The sequence below is a fragment of the Mustela putorius genome, unplaced genomic scaffold (genome assembly GCF_011764305.1).
Source record: "Mustela putorius furo isolate JIRA1106 unplaced genomic scaffold, ASM1176430v1.1 tig00000129_pilon_pilon_pilon, whole genome shotgun sequence".
NCBI lineage: Eukaryota > Metazoa > Chordata > Mammalia > Carnivora > Mustelidae > Mustela > Mustela putorius.
The window spans coordinates 41,802,080-41,817,016 of record NW_025421290.1 but is presented as its reverse complement, the minus strand read 5'-3'; the positions used below and the strand labels follow the sequence as shown (position 1 = coordinate 41,817,016).

Below are 14,937 nucleotides of genomic sequence, written 5' to 3'. Positions count from 1 at the left end.
CTGCAATAGAAGAACGAATGAGAATGCCAGTGTATTGATTTGAAAGTACTATTGAACTTGTTTTCATCCAAGAAGACTATAAAATGAATTAGTACAGAGATGTTTGTGAATTAGGTCAATTAATGATTATGAATATGGCATTGACTTAATGAAAAAGCAAGTTCATAAAAAGCAAGTTCATAAAAAACAACAATTTAAAAAGTTTAAAATTTAAAAAAAACAAGTTATGAATTGTGAAAATAATTCTTTACCTATTCTAGAAAATTTAAAAATGTATAGGAAGATTTTTAAGACAAGAAGAGGCCAACCATCGTAATTTTACCCAGAGAGAACATTAGTAGTAGTATCATTTTGATATATTGTCTTTTTTAACCTATGTGTATATGCTTCTAAATAACAACTTTTATCTTCCTATGCATACCATTTTATGCCCTGCTTTCTTTATATAGCACATACACCGAGCATGTTTCCATGTTGGTAAATGTTTTTTAAAAACAAGACTTTTCGCAAGTATCCAGCATTTTATGAATAAAATTTCCCCAAGAAGTAATGAGATTATTTTTTGGTATGACAAAAAAATCATCTTCATTGGTACATGTAATATCTGGGTTATCACATTGTTTAATTTACTCAGTTTAATAAAATACAGAACTGTCTCAGCAGCTTTGATAGAGACAATACTGATGGTTTTTTATTACTGCCTTCATTTTCACTATATGCAATAGCCTATATTTAAGTAATTCTAGTGAATTAGTTTTGAGGTTATCTCAGATGGTTTCAAGATGCGGAAAATGAAATCACTTGGTTCAAAATTTGGTTATAAACTTTGTCATATAAAATAACTTCTCATTTTAATTTTCTAGAAACTTTTGAGATTTTGTTTTTTAAACATGTTTCTTTGCATGTATCCTTTTCAAGTTGGTTACTTAGTTATTAAGCAACAAATGTTACAAAAAAACAGATGTTAAAGAAAAGTAACCTTTTGAAACAGAAATTAAAACTAATATTATGTCTTTAATTAGAACTTCACTTACCATAGCATGCTTTATCTCTACATAAGGTTTTTTGTTAATTTTAAATACAGACTAGTTTCTCTTTCAGTATGTGCTAAAACCTTATTCAAAACCAGTACAAGAAAAGCATGTCAGCAAGCATGGTGTGAACTTCCTAATGATGTCTTCCCCCTTTTTTCACTCTAATTTCTTATATTGATGATATACTTACTCGTAAATTTTTCTGTCTACAGAAATCGTGAAATTCTGGAAAATGTGTTAGCTGTCATCCTGGCTATTCTTGTGGCTTTTTTGGGATCTATTCTTCTCATACAAGGCTTCTTCAGAGATATCTGGGTCTTCCAGTTCTGCCTAGTGATAGCCAGCTGTCAATACTCACTACTTAAGGTACCAGCATCACTCTTCTTTTCAGAATAGGGAATAATATTTGTGATAAAAAGCAGACGTTTTGTATAATTCATTGCATTATAGTAAGCTGTCAATTTTTAGATTTATTTTCCCTAGATGTTTATATTAGATTGGATAGGGAACAAAGGGGACATAAAAACTTTAAAAAATAATGATATGTAAATGAAGCTTCCTAAGAACTATTTTGGGGGGCTGGTATTAAAATATTTGGGCATTTGTTAAAAATGAGAATTAACATGCTTGAAATTTTTATTTTATTTTTTTTAAAGATTTCACTTGTTTATTTGACACAGAGAGAGCAAGCACAAGCAGGGGGAATGGCAGGCAGGGGAGAAGCAGGCTTCCCTCTGAGCAAGGAGCCTGATGCAGGGCTGGATCCCAAGACCCTAGGATCATGAACTGAGCCTAAGGCAGCCACTTAACCGACTGAGCCACCCAGCCACCCCAGCTTTCTTGAAATTTGTTTAAAAAATATGAACATCATCTTTCCCACTCCCATATTTTAAGTCTTCTATTCTATAGATTAAATTTATTAAAATCCATCATTGGTTAGATATAGTAATGGCAAGGCTGTATGTTCTTGGGGACACTGAAGGCAGAAGATTGATATCCCTTTGCTTTTTAAACAGTAGCCAAATGTTATTAACTTTAAGCTTTCTAAAAAGGGAAAAAATCAAATACCTAATTTTTCACCTTCCATGCAAAATCAATATGGACTGTTAATGTAGACTGTTTCCTTTTTCTTCTGCGCTAGTAAAAACCCTTGCCTATATTGGTTATTCACCCAGTATATGCTAACATGCAGAACTCTCCCCCATCCTGAAATCTGTTTGTTTAGTTCTTTTCATACTGTTAGCTGTCCTTTCTCTGTTTATAGATACACATCCAGAAAGACTACTTGTGTCAACTCCATTTCTTCAAGACCCATTCCTGCTTTTTTCCTCATTGCAGTACTGAAATTATAGTCCTTATGGGCTAATAATCTCCAGTAGCCAAATCTGTGTCCTTTTTCATTCTTCATTCTTTGTGAGTGTTGTATCATTTAGTACCTATGAATACTGTCTTCTCTTTGTATAAAACCTCATTTTTGATCTGCCTTTATGCTATGCTGATGATTTTCCTACTTCTCAGATAACTTTAATTTCCTTTGTTGATGCCTTTGTCTTTGGACAACTTCTTAGTTTATAAGAATTTTTTAGGGTTCTTTTTGGCCCTCTTTTCAGCTTGCGACTCCTTGCCGGTGAAGTCACCCTCTTTTATTACTTTATTAGTTGCCCTTATGTATGAATCATGTCCAGATCTATATCTCAAAGTCTTCATTTTTCTCACAAGCTTTAGTCCTATATACCTAACAGGCAGTTTGGCACATTTTAAAAATAGCACATCGTCATCTTCTGGTAAATATTTTTCTTTCCTAGTTCCTTTGCTTTTGACAGTAGTATATTGACTCAAAATCCTAAAGCCTCTTCTGTTCCTCACTTCTCGACGCCTAATAACAAGTAATAATTACATTATATATATAAATATATATTTCTATATTTGTATCTATTATAATAATAATAGGTCCCTTTGATTAAATTTAGTGATTCTTTGTCAGAATTTCTGGCTTTTATTCTTTCTATTCCAACCACTATAAACCATCTCTTTTATTACCATAAACTATTAGATTCATTCCTTTGCTTCAGTCTCTTGTCTCGTTAGTTTTGTCCACTGTTTCAGGTTAATCTGGTTAGAACCTGAAAGGTAAAAGATGACTGAAATTAAAAAAAATTTGTTTTTTTTAGATTTAAAAAAATCTAGTTGACCAGAAGAATGGTAATACCATTAAGAGAAGAAAGAAAGACTGGACCAGAAGTTTTTAGAGTCCAGATGTTGGAATTGAGTTTAGAGCTTACCTGGTCTCATCCAGCCAAGGGTCACATGCCAGACTCACTAAGCTGGTCCGTCATAGACTTGTAGGGCGGTCATAGACCATCCTAATGAAATGGTTTGGTATGCTGTTAGAAATGAGCTGGAACTTGGGAGAAAAGTCATGATTTGGGAAGTGGCTGCAAAATACCTTTTAAATGCTTTTAAAGAAAGTTGATAAAATCTCTTACAGGGAGACAGCTTAACTTGAAGATTTTGATGTGAAAATTCCGATAATAAGTTTAATACAGATACAATGGAATTATTTAGTAAGCCTTGGAATTTGTGGGCTGAACTAGAATTCTTCTTATAAACGAACCCATATTTTGTGCATATCCCGAATGGAATGGTATCATACAAGAAAGCATCCTACTTCAACTATACTTACATGTAGTAATGAGCCGAAGAGTAAGATAGACTGCCTACCATATACGATTTCAGAAGTGTTAAGCTATTTGCAAATTTTTAATTAATTGTAGTAAACTTAAGAGTCAGGAAAGATTTGAGATCTCTCTGCTAACACAGTGAGTGACACCAGTATCTGGAGTTTCATCTTCTGTTATTTCAGCAGATTTAATGTAGGTCACTTCTTAGCTATGGAATTACTTTACTTAAAATTATTTCCGGCATTTTGAAAGTTGCTTATAAAGTTACCAGGATCTCAGTAGGATAATCTTTCTTTTGTTTAATTTTTAGAGTGTTCAACCAGATTCTTCTTCTCCCAGACACGTAAGTCACTCTAATATGCCTGTAACTTACAATACTCTAACATTCATCGAAACCTTCTTTTGGTCATATGTCAGATTGATTTAAGATTTATGTTATTATTTTCTCATCTAAGTTTTGACTCTACTAGAAAGAGAGGTGATTTATTAGCGTGAAATAAAATGGCATTCTAATTGTGGAATCTAAGTCTTAGTTGAAAATGAGCATAATAATTCATTTTTTGACAGCCTGTTTCAGGAGGAGGTTACCAATGAAGTAGACATGGTTCCTATAAACTCATAGTTATTTAATAACTTAAATTTAACAAAGTTTGAAGAATAAATCACGAGTAAGTATTGAAAAATAGAATTTTGAAGTAAGGAGAACTGTACATTCTTTTGCTTAGGTAATCATTAAGAGCAAGACTAAAGAAGGAATAAACTGATCACGTGTTTAGACCTGTGGACACTAAAGAGATTAAAAACCTTATTATTCACTTTGTGACTTTGTAAAGAGTATTAGCTGCTAAATGGTATTTTTTATGAAGTGTGATCCAATTTTAGAACTCAACATAGTCTTTAATAGACTAAAGGGCATTCTCTTTAAAATAGTGCAAAAACAGACTCCTAAAACAGTTTATGATGATGTCTTCTTTCTTGAATATAATAATTTGTACACTGGAATACTTAATATAGTGACTGTGGATGAGCAAAACAGAACAGGGAAACAAATTATTTTCTTTCAACTGATTGTTTAATACGCTTTTGAATGCTTTTGAAGTGTATGATATATGGCAGCTTTTTCTTTTTTTACTTCAGATTTTAAACTTCAGATTTTGACATAATTTGAAAAGTTGCAAGGCTTGCACAAAGGATTCTTGATGCCATTCACCCAGATCCTGTGTGAACATTTACCGTATTTGCCTATTCCCTTCCTAGTTTTTTCCATCACCCCTTCCCCACCCCGTCCATTCCACATGTGCTTTTCTGAGAGTGGATTGTAAACACAGTGCCCCTTTACCTCTAAATACACCCATGTATTTTCCTAGAAACAGAGGCATCCTTTACAATTTCAATATAATTATTAAAATCAGGACATTGAACAGTGATAGAATACTATTTTCTAGTCTACAGATCTTACTCAGGCATTTCCTGTTGACTCAGTTGGCAATAGTAAATTCCTGATTATGCGTTTACTATTTTTAGCCTCCTTTAATCTGGAGCAGTTCCTCACTATGTGTCTTTCACAGTATTGACACTTTTGATGGGTACATGGCATTTATTTTGTACACCATCCCTTAATTTGAGTTTGTCTGATGTTTTCTTCTTGATTAGATACAGGATATGCGTTTTTGGAAGGAAAATTATGAAAGTGATGTGTTTTTCTCAGTGCATCATTTCAGGAAGCATGTGATGTTGATTCATCCTTTTATTGGTGATGTTAACTTTCATTTTTGGCTGAGGGTAGTATCTGCAGGGTTTTTCAAACTCCACAGTATTAACTTTTGAGGCTGGACACTTCTTTGTTGAGAATCTATGCGAGGAGGGATGCTGTCCCATACAGTATGGGATGTTTAGCATTATCTCTGACCTCCATCCACTAGATGCCAGTAGCATACTCCCCAGTTGTGACAACCAGCATGTCTTCAGACATTGCCAAATGTCCTCTAGGGGGCAAAATTCCCTCCCACTCCCTTGAGAACCACTAATGATTGTAATGTTACCATATTTCTTCTGGAGTTAATAAGTGTCTGGTAGGGAGCTATTTGGGGATTTCATATATGTCCCCTTGCCCCACTTCCACCTACTTGTTTTCAGTAAAAATCTATTGATATTTCTTGCCTGAGTTAGTTATCATTTCATGGTTGCCAAATAGTGATTTTCTAGTTCATTCCTTCCACATTTGTTAGTTGACTTTTTACTGTAAGGAAGAACTTTTCTTTCTGTATTTACCTATTTGTATGGTATGGATTCATATTTTATTCAGTGGACTATAATATTACTAATGTTTATTTTGAGGCACAAATTATCTCTGATTTGGCCACTGGGAGCCCACCAAGCTGCCCTCTCTGTCCTTTTGACATATCCTTATCAGTCTTTTAAGTACTTCGTTCCTTTTTACAATAGTACATTCCAGGCTCATCTGTATATGCTTTACCTACCCTAGGCCCAAACCAGCCTTTTCTCTGTGAAGGCTTGAGTTTTTTTAGTCAATAATGTAATTTATAAACTAAGATCTTGAGACTAGTAATCTTTATTCTAGAATGTCATTGCTTCTAGGTCCTCGCAATGGCTAAAGCTAGGAAATATATTTGTGTATATACATATGTGCATGCATATGTGTGTACACACATCTTCTGTCAATTTGTGTGTATATTAAAAATGAAAAGTTCATATTGATACCTCTGATATCAGTCCAGTGTCACAGGGTTCAGTCTCTTCTTCTTCCTTCCCTTATTTGTGATTTCCTTCTGCCACAGTTAGCAACTTGGCTTCCACATAGATACATTTTTGAATCCTTAGAATATAAGCTATCAAAGATCTCAGTAGCTAGTTGTGAGTGTTAAAATCAACTAACCTGACTTTTTTTTTTTTAATATCATTTTCAGGGCCATAATCGTATCATTGCCTACAGTAGACCAGTTTATTTCTGTTTGTGTTGTGGTCTTATTTGGCTCTTGGATTATGGTAGCAGAAACCTTACTACAACCAAGTTCAAATTATATGGAATAACTTTCACTAATCCACTGGTGTTTATATCAGCCAGGGATTTAGTTATAGGTGAGTCATCTTTAAAGTGTTTCAGATCTAACATTAATTTATTTGTACACAAATAGTTCCCTAATAAATAGATCAATTATATAGTTAAAAATGGTTTTAATAGGCTTACTTTGCTATTTATTATAATCCTCTCAGTGAGGAACAAAACTATTTGAATGAAAAAAGTTAATGATGAATAAATATTATAGTAATTCTTTTGTTCTCAAAGTAGATGTGATGGAAATTTTCCTTTGGATTCTGTATCTCAGATAACTATTATATGAAGATGATTGAAGTAATTTTAAAAGCTATTCTTTATCATTGAAAAAATTATTTAATACCCAAGCAATTACATAGAAATAATTTAAGATGATTTTTTAAAAAAACTGCTTACCAGTTTATATTCATTTTGGATTTTTCTCTTAATCACATATAATCTTAAAATGAACAAAAGCATAGATGTTGTGTAAGTGTTTTTAATATGCCTTTCTTTTCTTCTGTAGTGTTTACACTCTGTTTCCCAATAGTATTTTTCATTGGTCTCCTGCCTCAGGTGAATACATTTGTAATGTACCTTTGTGAGCAATTGGATATTCATATCTTTGGTGGTAATGGTGAGTTATTCCTTTTAAAAATTACAGATTCTAGTATTACTTTTACAGATTATTAATTAATAAAGTAACATTAAAATACCTTAACAGTAGAATTGAAATTAGAAAAAGGAAATTATTTAATAATTAAAGACTGAGCAGGAATTACTTCATAGATAGGAAGAAGTAGTCAAGGCTGCCACTTTATTGAAAGATCCAGGAATAATGGAATTACTTTATAAGAAATGATCAAGTACTGTTGCCTAAAACTAAAAGTTGTAGTGAGTTTAGATGATGTCTTCATAGACTTATGAAATATTTATAAATGTTATATATATCCCAAATAGATTGACCCCTGATACGTAGCATTATATTTGGATTTTGAACTAGTATGTGTATTTGATATGTCTCTGAATGTGGTTTCAGAGCACTGTTATTTCTTTAGAATAGAAACACCAAAAACCAGATGCTTTTAGTAAAAGTATTATCCTAAATAAGATTTTTAGAAGTATCTCTGTGTTTTGAAAAATTTTTGAAGGGGAATGAATAAAGACTGGGCTGGTCTAAATTTAGCATAGCTTAATGGGTAGTAGACTGTTTTAAGTATATAGGGTATGGAGGGTACTTAGGGTAGGATATTTATAATAGTGAGCTTCATCATATATTGTTAAAAACTTGTGCAAGATACTAGTTTTTTAAAACCTCCTAAAGAAGATTTTTTCCTGTAGGTTTTTTTTTCATGGTTATCATATAAAATTACTATGAACAGAATCTGTTATCCATATTTTAAAAATAAAGGAGAGCTATTTTAGCTGTCCCCTAGTGCTTATTATTAGTAATCCCATTGACTCTGTTTTTTTCCACTTGTAAGAATAGAATTAAAAAATTTTTTTTTGTTTTTTATTTAAGTGTAGTTGATGTTGGCATACAGTATTATATTAGTTTCAGGTATATGACATAGCGATTCAGTAATTTTATACATTAAAAAAATGCTTACCCCTGTAGGTGTCATTATCATCTGTCACTCTTCAAAGTTATTACAATATTATTGACTGCATTCCCTATGTTATACTTTACATTCTGTGATTTATTTATTTTATAACTGGAAGTTTGTCTCTTTATCCCTTTCACCTGTCTTGCCAGCCCCGCCCCGGTTCTCAGCCACCAGTCTGTTACATATTTGTGTGTCTGTTTCTGATTTTGTTTTTTAGATTCTACATGTGAGTGAAATCATATGGCATTTGTCTTTTTTTGTCTGACCTGTTTCACTTAGGATATGCCCTGTCGGTCCATCCATGTTGTTGCAAGTGGCAGTATTTCAGTCTTGTTTGTGGCTGAGTCTTTATCTCTTCATCTGTTGATGGAGACTTACCTTGCTTCCATGTCTTGACCATTACAAATAATGCTGCAGTAAACATAGGAGTGCATGTATCTTTTTGAATTAGTGTTTTCATTCTTTTTGCATAAATAACCAGAAATGGAATTAACTGGATCATATGATAGTTCCATTTTTTATTTTTTTGAAGAACTTCCATACTGTTTTCCTTAGAGGCTGCACCAATTTACATTCCCATGAACAGGTGTATGAGTGTTCCCTTTTCTGCACATCCTTGCCAACACTTGTTACTCCTTGTCTTTTTGACGGTAGCCACTCTGGTATACCTGACCGTTGTTTTGATTAGCATTTCCTTGATGATCAGTGATATTGAATGTCTTTTCATGTGTCTGTTGGCCATCTATATACCTTCTTTAGAAAAATGTCTTTTAAGGTCTTCTGTAGATCTTAATCAGATTACTTATGGTTTTTGCCCATGTTGAGGTGTGTGAGTTCTTTAGATATTTTGGATGTTAACCCTTTATCGGATGTGTCATTTGCAGATGACCTTCTCCCATTCAATAGGTTGCCTTTTTTGTTTTGTTGTTAGTTTCCTGCACTCTGCAAAAGCTTTTTGAGTTTGATGTAGTCCTGATTGTTTATTTTTCCTTTTGTTTCCTTTGCTTGAGGAGACAGATCCAGGAAAGTATTGCTAAGGCTGATGTCTAAGACATCACTGTCTGTTTTCTTTTAAAAGTCTTACATTATAAGACTTTATATCTTATATTGTCTTACATTATAAGTCCTATATTATAATATCTTATATTATGTCTTACATTATAAGTCTTTAATCCATCTTGAGCATCTTTTTGTGTGTGGTGTAAGAAAATGTTACAGTTTAATTCTTTTGTTTATAGCTGTCAAGTTTTGAGGTGGATCTGTTTTTTTGTTGTTGTTAGTAATTAGTCAGATCTGTACTTTGTGAGAATTAATTGACACATGGTAAAATAAACTTACTTCCTTGGGTAATGTAGGTTCTATTTACAGAGCCTAATATCTTTTGATGAATACTTAATACATTGCCAGTTCTTTTAAGTTTCTGTCAGCTTCATTTTCCCATACTTTTGTAAATAAGAAGATAAAGTCTCAAAGCATAATATAGGTACAATTTTTTCTGCCATGTATAAATGTTCATTACTTACAAGGTGAATATATTTTGTCTTTTATCAAAAATTGTGGGTAATAAACCTTTGTCATTTCAGAATCTTTTCGAAGGATAGGATGATGTAACTGAATTTGACATAACTGAATTTTCTAAAGTCAAATGAGTACATATTTCATTGTAGTCAGTATTATAGCATTTTAAATACTGTTAAGATGTGTTTTTTCCGTAAATGTATATAAAATATTAATTTTTTCCCCCTTTCCTGTCCAGCCACTACAAGCTTGCTTGCAGCACTTTACAGTTTCATCTGCAGCATTGTGGCAGTTGCCTTACTGTATGGATTGTGTTATGGCGCTTTAAAGGTAAGCAGTACATTATGGCCCCATTTTGTCTTTAAGGCTATTTTTCTATATGAAGATTGTTTTAAATGGACTAATAATGATTTAAGCTCCCATTCCCGCATTCTCCCTATCACCATTTTAGCACTGATTTCCATGGTCTTTGAATACTGAACATTATTATCATTCTCATTTACTTTGAATTTAAAAGCAGTTTCATGGTTAACCATTATTAAAAGTAAATCCTTTTCCATGTAGTAGTAATCATAGGTTAATACTAGAAACAGATTATTAAAAAAAAGTTGTCTGGGGTAGAGGTGGTCATGGTAGTAATAGAATATGAAATTAATCTTAAATTTTTACTTAAGGATATATATAACTGCTATTCACATCAAGATACCTTTTTTTCTTTTTAAGATTTTATTTATTTATTTGACACAGGGAGCGGTCACATGTAGGTAGAGCAGCAGGCAGAGGTAGAGGGGGAAGCAGGCTCCCCACTGAGCAGAGAGCCCGATGCGGGGCTCGATTCCAGGACTCTGGGATCATGACGTGAGCCAGAGGCAGAGGCCCAACCCACTGAGCCACCCAGGCACCCCCACATCAAGATATCTTAAGACATGTGAATACAAGTGCAAGGACTGCAATTTAAGATACATTCTAGTAAAAATTAATGCACTGAAATTTAACGTTATTATTGGCTTAGAAGGATCTGGATGAGCATTAATTCACTCCATGTTAAAGATTGCCACCAAGTTGTAAACATAAAAATTTTAAATTTCTTGTGAACAACTCTCAGCACCTATTATTATTATTATTATTATTATTTTTATTTTTATTACTATTTTTTAAAGGGTTTTATTTATTTATTGACTGAGAGAGACACAGAGAGAGAGGGAACACAACCAAGGGAGGGGCAGAGGGAGAAGCAGGTTTCCTGAGCAGGGTACCCTATGTGGGCCTTGATCTCAGGACCCTGAGATCATGACCTGAGCCGAAGGCAGACACTTAACGACTGAGCCACCCAGGCGCCCTATTTTTATTTTTACCATTAATGCAAGACAGTCAGAGAATGATAGGGTTGAAAGGACTAAGAGAAGTGGCTTAAAGCATCCTCTTTTGCATCATTTATTCAGTAACATTTAGGGAGTGTTTGCTATGTTCCCAGGACTGCGCTAAACACCATTTCCTGCTTTTAAGTTGCTTGTCTGTTAGCTGTGATTAAATAAGTCAGCCAGCACTTTCAGCAGAGGATGATGAAGGCTGTGAAAATGGAGTGGTACAGGTATATAAGTCATCGCCTTATTTAGCCAAGAGGGATTAAAGATAATTTTCCAAGGGGTAGCTTTTTAACCAGTATTTGACAGACAAATAGAAATCAGCTAGTTGAAACAAGGGATGGAGAGCCATGGAGTTGTCAAGATAATGTGCATATAGGAAACAGCCAATAATTTGGAATTGCTGGAGGTTTGGGTGCATGGGGAAAGATGGCCTTCAGTAAGGCTGCAAAGATAAGCAGTGACTAGATTATGAAATACCTTACCCTGAACGTATTGGGTGGAGATGGAAAACCATCATAATATTCTTTTTTAAAAGACCTTTGGAATATTTGAGGTAAGGTAAGGAAATGATCAATGTGTGTTTCAGAAAGACTACTTGGTCTTTGGTGTGAAAGGACATTGAAATATAAGCAGGAAGGATCAGCAGTGGAATGAGTTATATTACAGTCTTCAAATTATGAGGGGCCTAGCTAAAATTGGGTTCAGTGAATATATTAGGGGACTCTATGGATAAAGAGAGAAAAGCCAGAAGATGGTCCAGCATGACTTCTGGGTAGGCTCTGCCTTGAACAGCTGGTTAAATAGTAGTACTAGTGCCTCTGATTGGAAATCTTTGAGATCAGTGAAGAAAGTGGTTGTTTACAGATGGATACATTCATTTGATGATTTTTTTTACAAGATTTTATTTATTTATTTGACAGAGATCACAAGCAGGCAGAGAGGCAGACAAGAGAGAGGGGGAAGCAGGCTCCCCACAGAGCAGAGAGCCTGATGCGGGGCTCAGATCCCAGGACCCTGAGATCATGACCCGAGCCGAAGGCAGAGGGTTTAACTCACTGAGCCACCCTGTTGCCCCTCATTTGACGATTTTATGGGGTATCCAGAGATGCATAATAGGTAGTTATATGTAGAAAGGCTTGAGGTAATGATTGAAAGATTTAGGATTCATCAACTAAATGAAAGTGTAAGTAAAAGACTACTAACCTGGACTGACAAGAGGAAATGGTTACAGGTAGATCGCTGGGAAATACAAGTATTTAAGTGATGGATAGAACAGAGTCCCACAAAGGAAACTTCAGAGGCAGGATTGTCTGAAAAACCTTTTTATTGAATTTGGCAGTTAACAAGCTATTGGTGACTTCAACAAAACAGCTTTTTGGTGTTTTGGCTGAGGAAGCTAGATTAATTTAAGGCTGGGTTTGAATAAATATTAAGGAAATATATGATAAGCTTTCTAAACATGTACATAATGGGGGTTGTTTTCAGGTTTTTATTTTTTAAAAAGATTTGATACTTGATTGGATTTAAAAGAAGAGCGGGAAATCTAGTAGAGAGGGAGATACTTGATGGAGCTAAGTCCAGGAGGAAATTGGAAGCAAGGAGATCCAAATGCAAGCTTCTCCCAAGTTCACCACCTGTAAACCATCCTAGCTTACAGGAGTCATGTTTTGGAAATTGAGAGATTATTTGGAAGTTGAAATCATAGATATTAACCATGCAATAAGTTTTCTAGCCCAGTGTACAAAGGGTTATTTAACTCTAATTATCTAGTAGCAGAACAGCAATTATAAAACTGCCAAACAGAACTTTGTATCCTAAGGCCCGCAGGAAGATAGGTTATTTTCCTCTTTTGTTGGTTATGGTATTCCATTACACTATTTTAGTTTTTTATATCACCCATTACAATAAATCTACAGATTTAGAACATTTTTATGTGCTAATGTGGAATGATTTTCAAGACAAAATGTGTTTTTTCCCAAGATTGATTGAAGTATAATCAACAAAATGTTAAGATATTAAAAGTATATGTGATGATTTGATTCACTGTGAATGGATTCTTTTCCTCATCAAGTTATTACATTTATCACCTCACATTTTCTTTTGTTTTGTTTTGGTGAGAGCATTTAAGTTCTACTCTTCAAGCAAATTTCAGTTATACAGTGCAGTGTCATCAGCCATAACCATTATGTTACACATTAGATTCTCAGACCTTATTCATCCTTTTAAAAAAACTTTTAAGTTTATTTAAATTTTTAATTGAGTATAATTGGACACATTATTAGTTTCAGATGCACAACATAATTTGATATTTATATGTATTGTGAAATGATCACAATAAGTCAACATTGTTCAGCACACAGAAAGATTTTTGAGTATGTATCCTGATGAGAACTTTTAATGTCTTTCTCCTAGCAGCTTTCAAATAAGCAATGCTGCCTTCATTTCTCACACCCCCCCAGCTAGACCTTAATTGAAAGTTTATAGTCTTATTTCTTTTACCAACCTTTCCCTATTTCCCACACCTCCCAGTTCCTGGAGGCTTCTTTTCTATTCCTGTTTCTATGAATTCGACTTTTTTCCTTTAAAAAAAAAAATTATGGGGGCACCTGGGTGGCTCAGTGGGTTAAGCCGCTGCCTTCGGCTCAGGTCATGATCTCAGGGTCCTGGGGTCAAGTCCCGCATCGGGCTCTCTGCTCAGCAGGGAGCCTGCTTCCCCTCTCTCTCTCTCTGTCTGCCTCTCCATCTACTTGTGATTTCTCTCTATGAAAAAAAAAAAAAGAAATTAAAAAAAAATTATGTATATGTGATACTATGCATTGCTTGTCTTTTGTCTGTCCGGCTTACTTCAGTTAGCAAAATGCCATCCAGTTTCATCCATGTTGTTACAAATGACAAGATTTCCTTCCTTTTTAAGGTTGAGTAATACTTCTGTGTGTGTGTGTGTGTGTGTACACATATATATGTATCACATTTTTGTGTGTGTGTGTTTTAATAAAAAGGAAGGTACTATCCCCCAAAATGGATGTTTCCTTTTTGCTTTTGCTTTTGTTTCTGAAATACCTCCAATGGCTTGTATATACATAGAATAATGTTGGAAGAATGTGCAAGACATTGATAACTGTAGCTACCTCTGGGCAGCTAGATGCATTGGGAGACATTATTGCATACCATTAGGAATTTTTTTTTTAAATCTGTTTACTAATGCAGACTTTTACATTTATTATTTCTTGATTTCTGCTTTCCTTGTGTTTACTCTTTAATTTTGCCTTGACCTTTTTGGCTCATTAAAAGCTAAATTTTTTTTCTAAAATAACTTTAATGCATTCTAGTAATATGTGTATACTTTCTAATGTTTTCATATTTTTAAGAGATTGCTAGAATTTGGGCCATTACAGAGTAAAGAGAAAATGTTCAAACCCACTACAGTGGGTAGAACAGACCCATCTTTTAATCTTTTGAGGTAGGTTCACTTCCCTTTTTTTTTTTTTTTTAAAGATTTTATTTATTTATTTGACAGAGAGAGAGATCACAAATAGGCAGAGAGACAGACAGAGAGAGAGATGAGGAGAAGCAGGCTCCCTGCTCCCTACTGAGCAGAGAGCCCTATGCGGGACTCGATCCCAGGCCCCTGGGATCATGACCTGAGCCGAAGGCAGAGGCTTAACCCACTGAGCC

The 14,937-nt window shown here is 34.2% G+C and overlaps 1 protein-coding gene across 8 annotated transcripts in view; it reads left to right on the top strand.

Moving 5' to 3' along the window:
- Window positions 1–14,937, top strand: part of PCNX1 (pecanex 1) — a 156,649-nt gene that overhangs the window by 98,943 nt on the left and 42,769 nt on the right. For all 8 annotated transcript variants that reach the window (XM_004754809.3, XM_004754804.3, XM_013057454.2 and 5 more), the window contains 5 exons: window positions 1,247–1,400; window positions 4,026–4,058; window positions 6,643–6,814; window positions 7,297–7,407; window positions 10,134–10,225. In XM_004754809.3, the coding sequence (XP_004754866.1) occupies window positions 1,247–1,400; window positions 4,026–4,058; window positions 6,643–6,814; window positions 7,297–7,407; window positions 10,134–10,225 (562 nt within the window). The remainder of the gene's footprint in view (window positions 1–1,246; window positions 1,401–4,025; window positions 4,059–6,642; window positions 6,815–7,296; window positions 7,408–10,133; window positions 10,226–14,937) is intronic.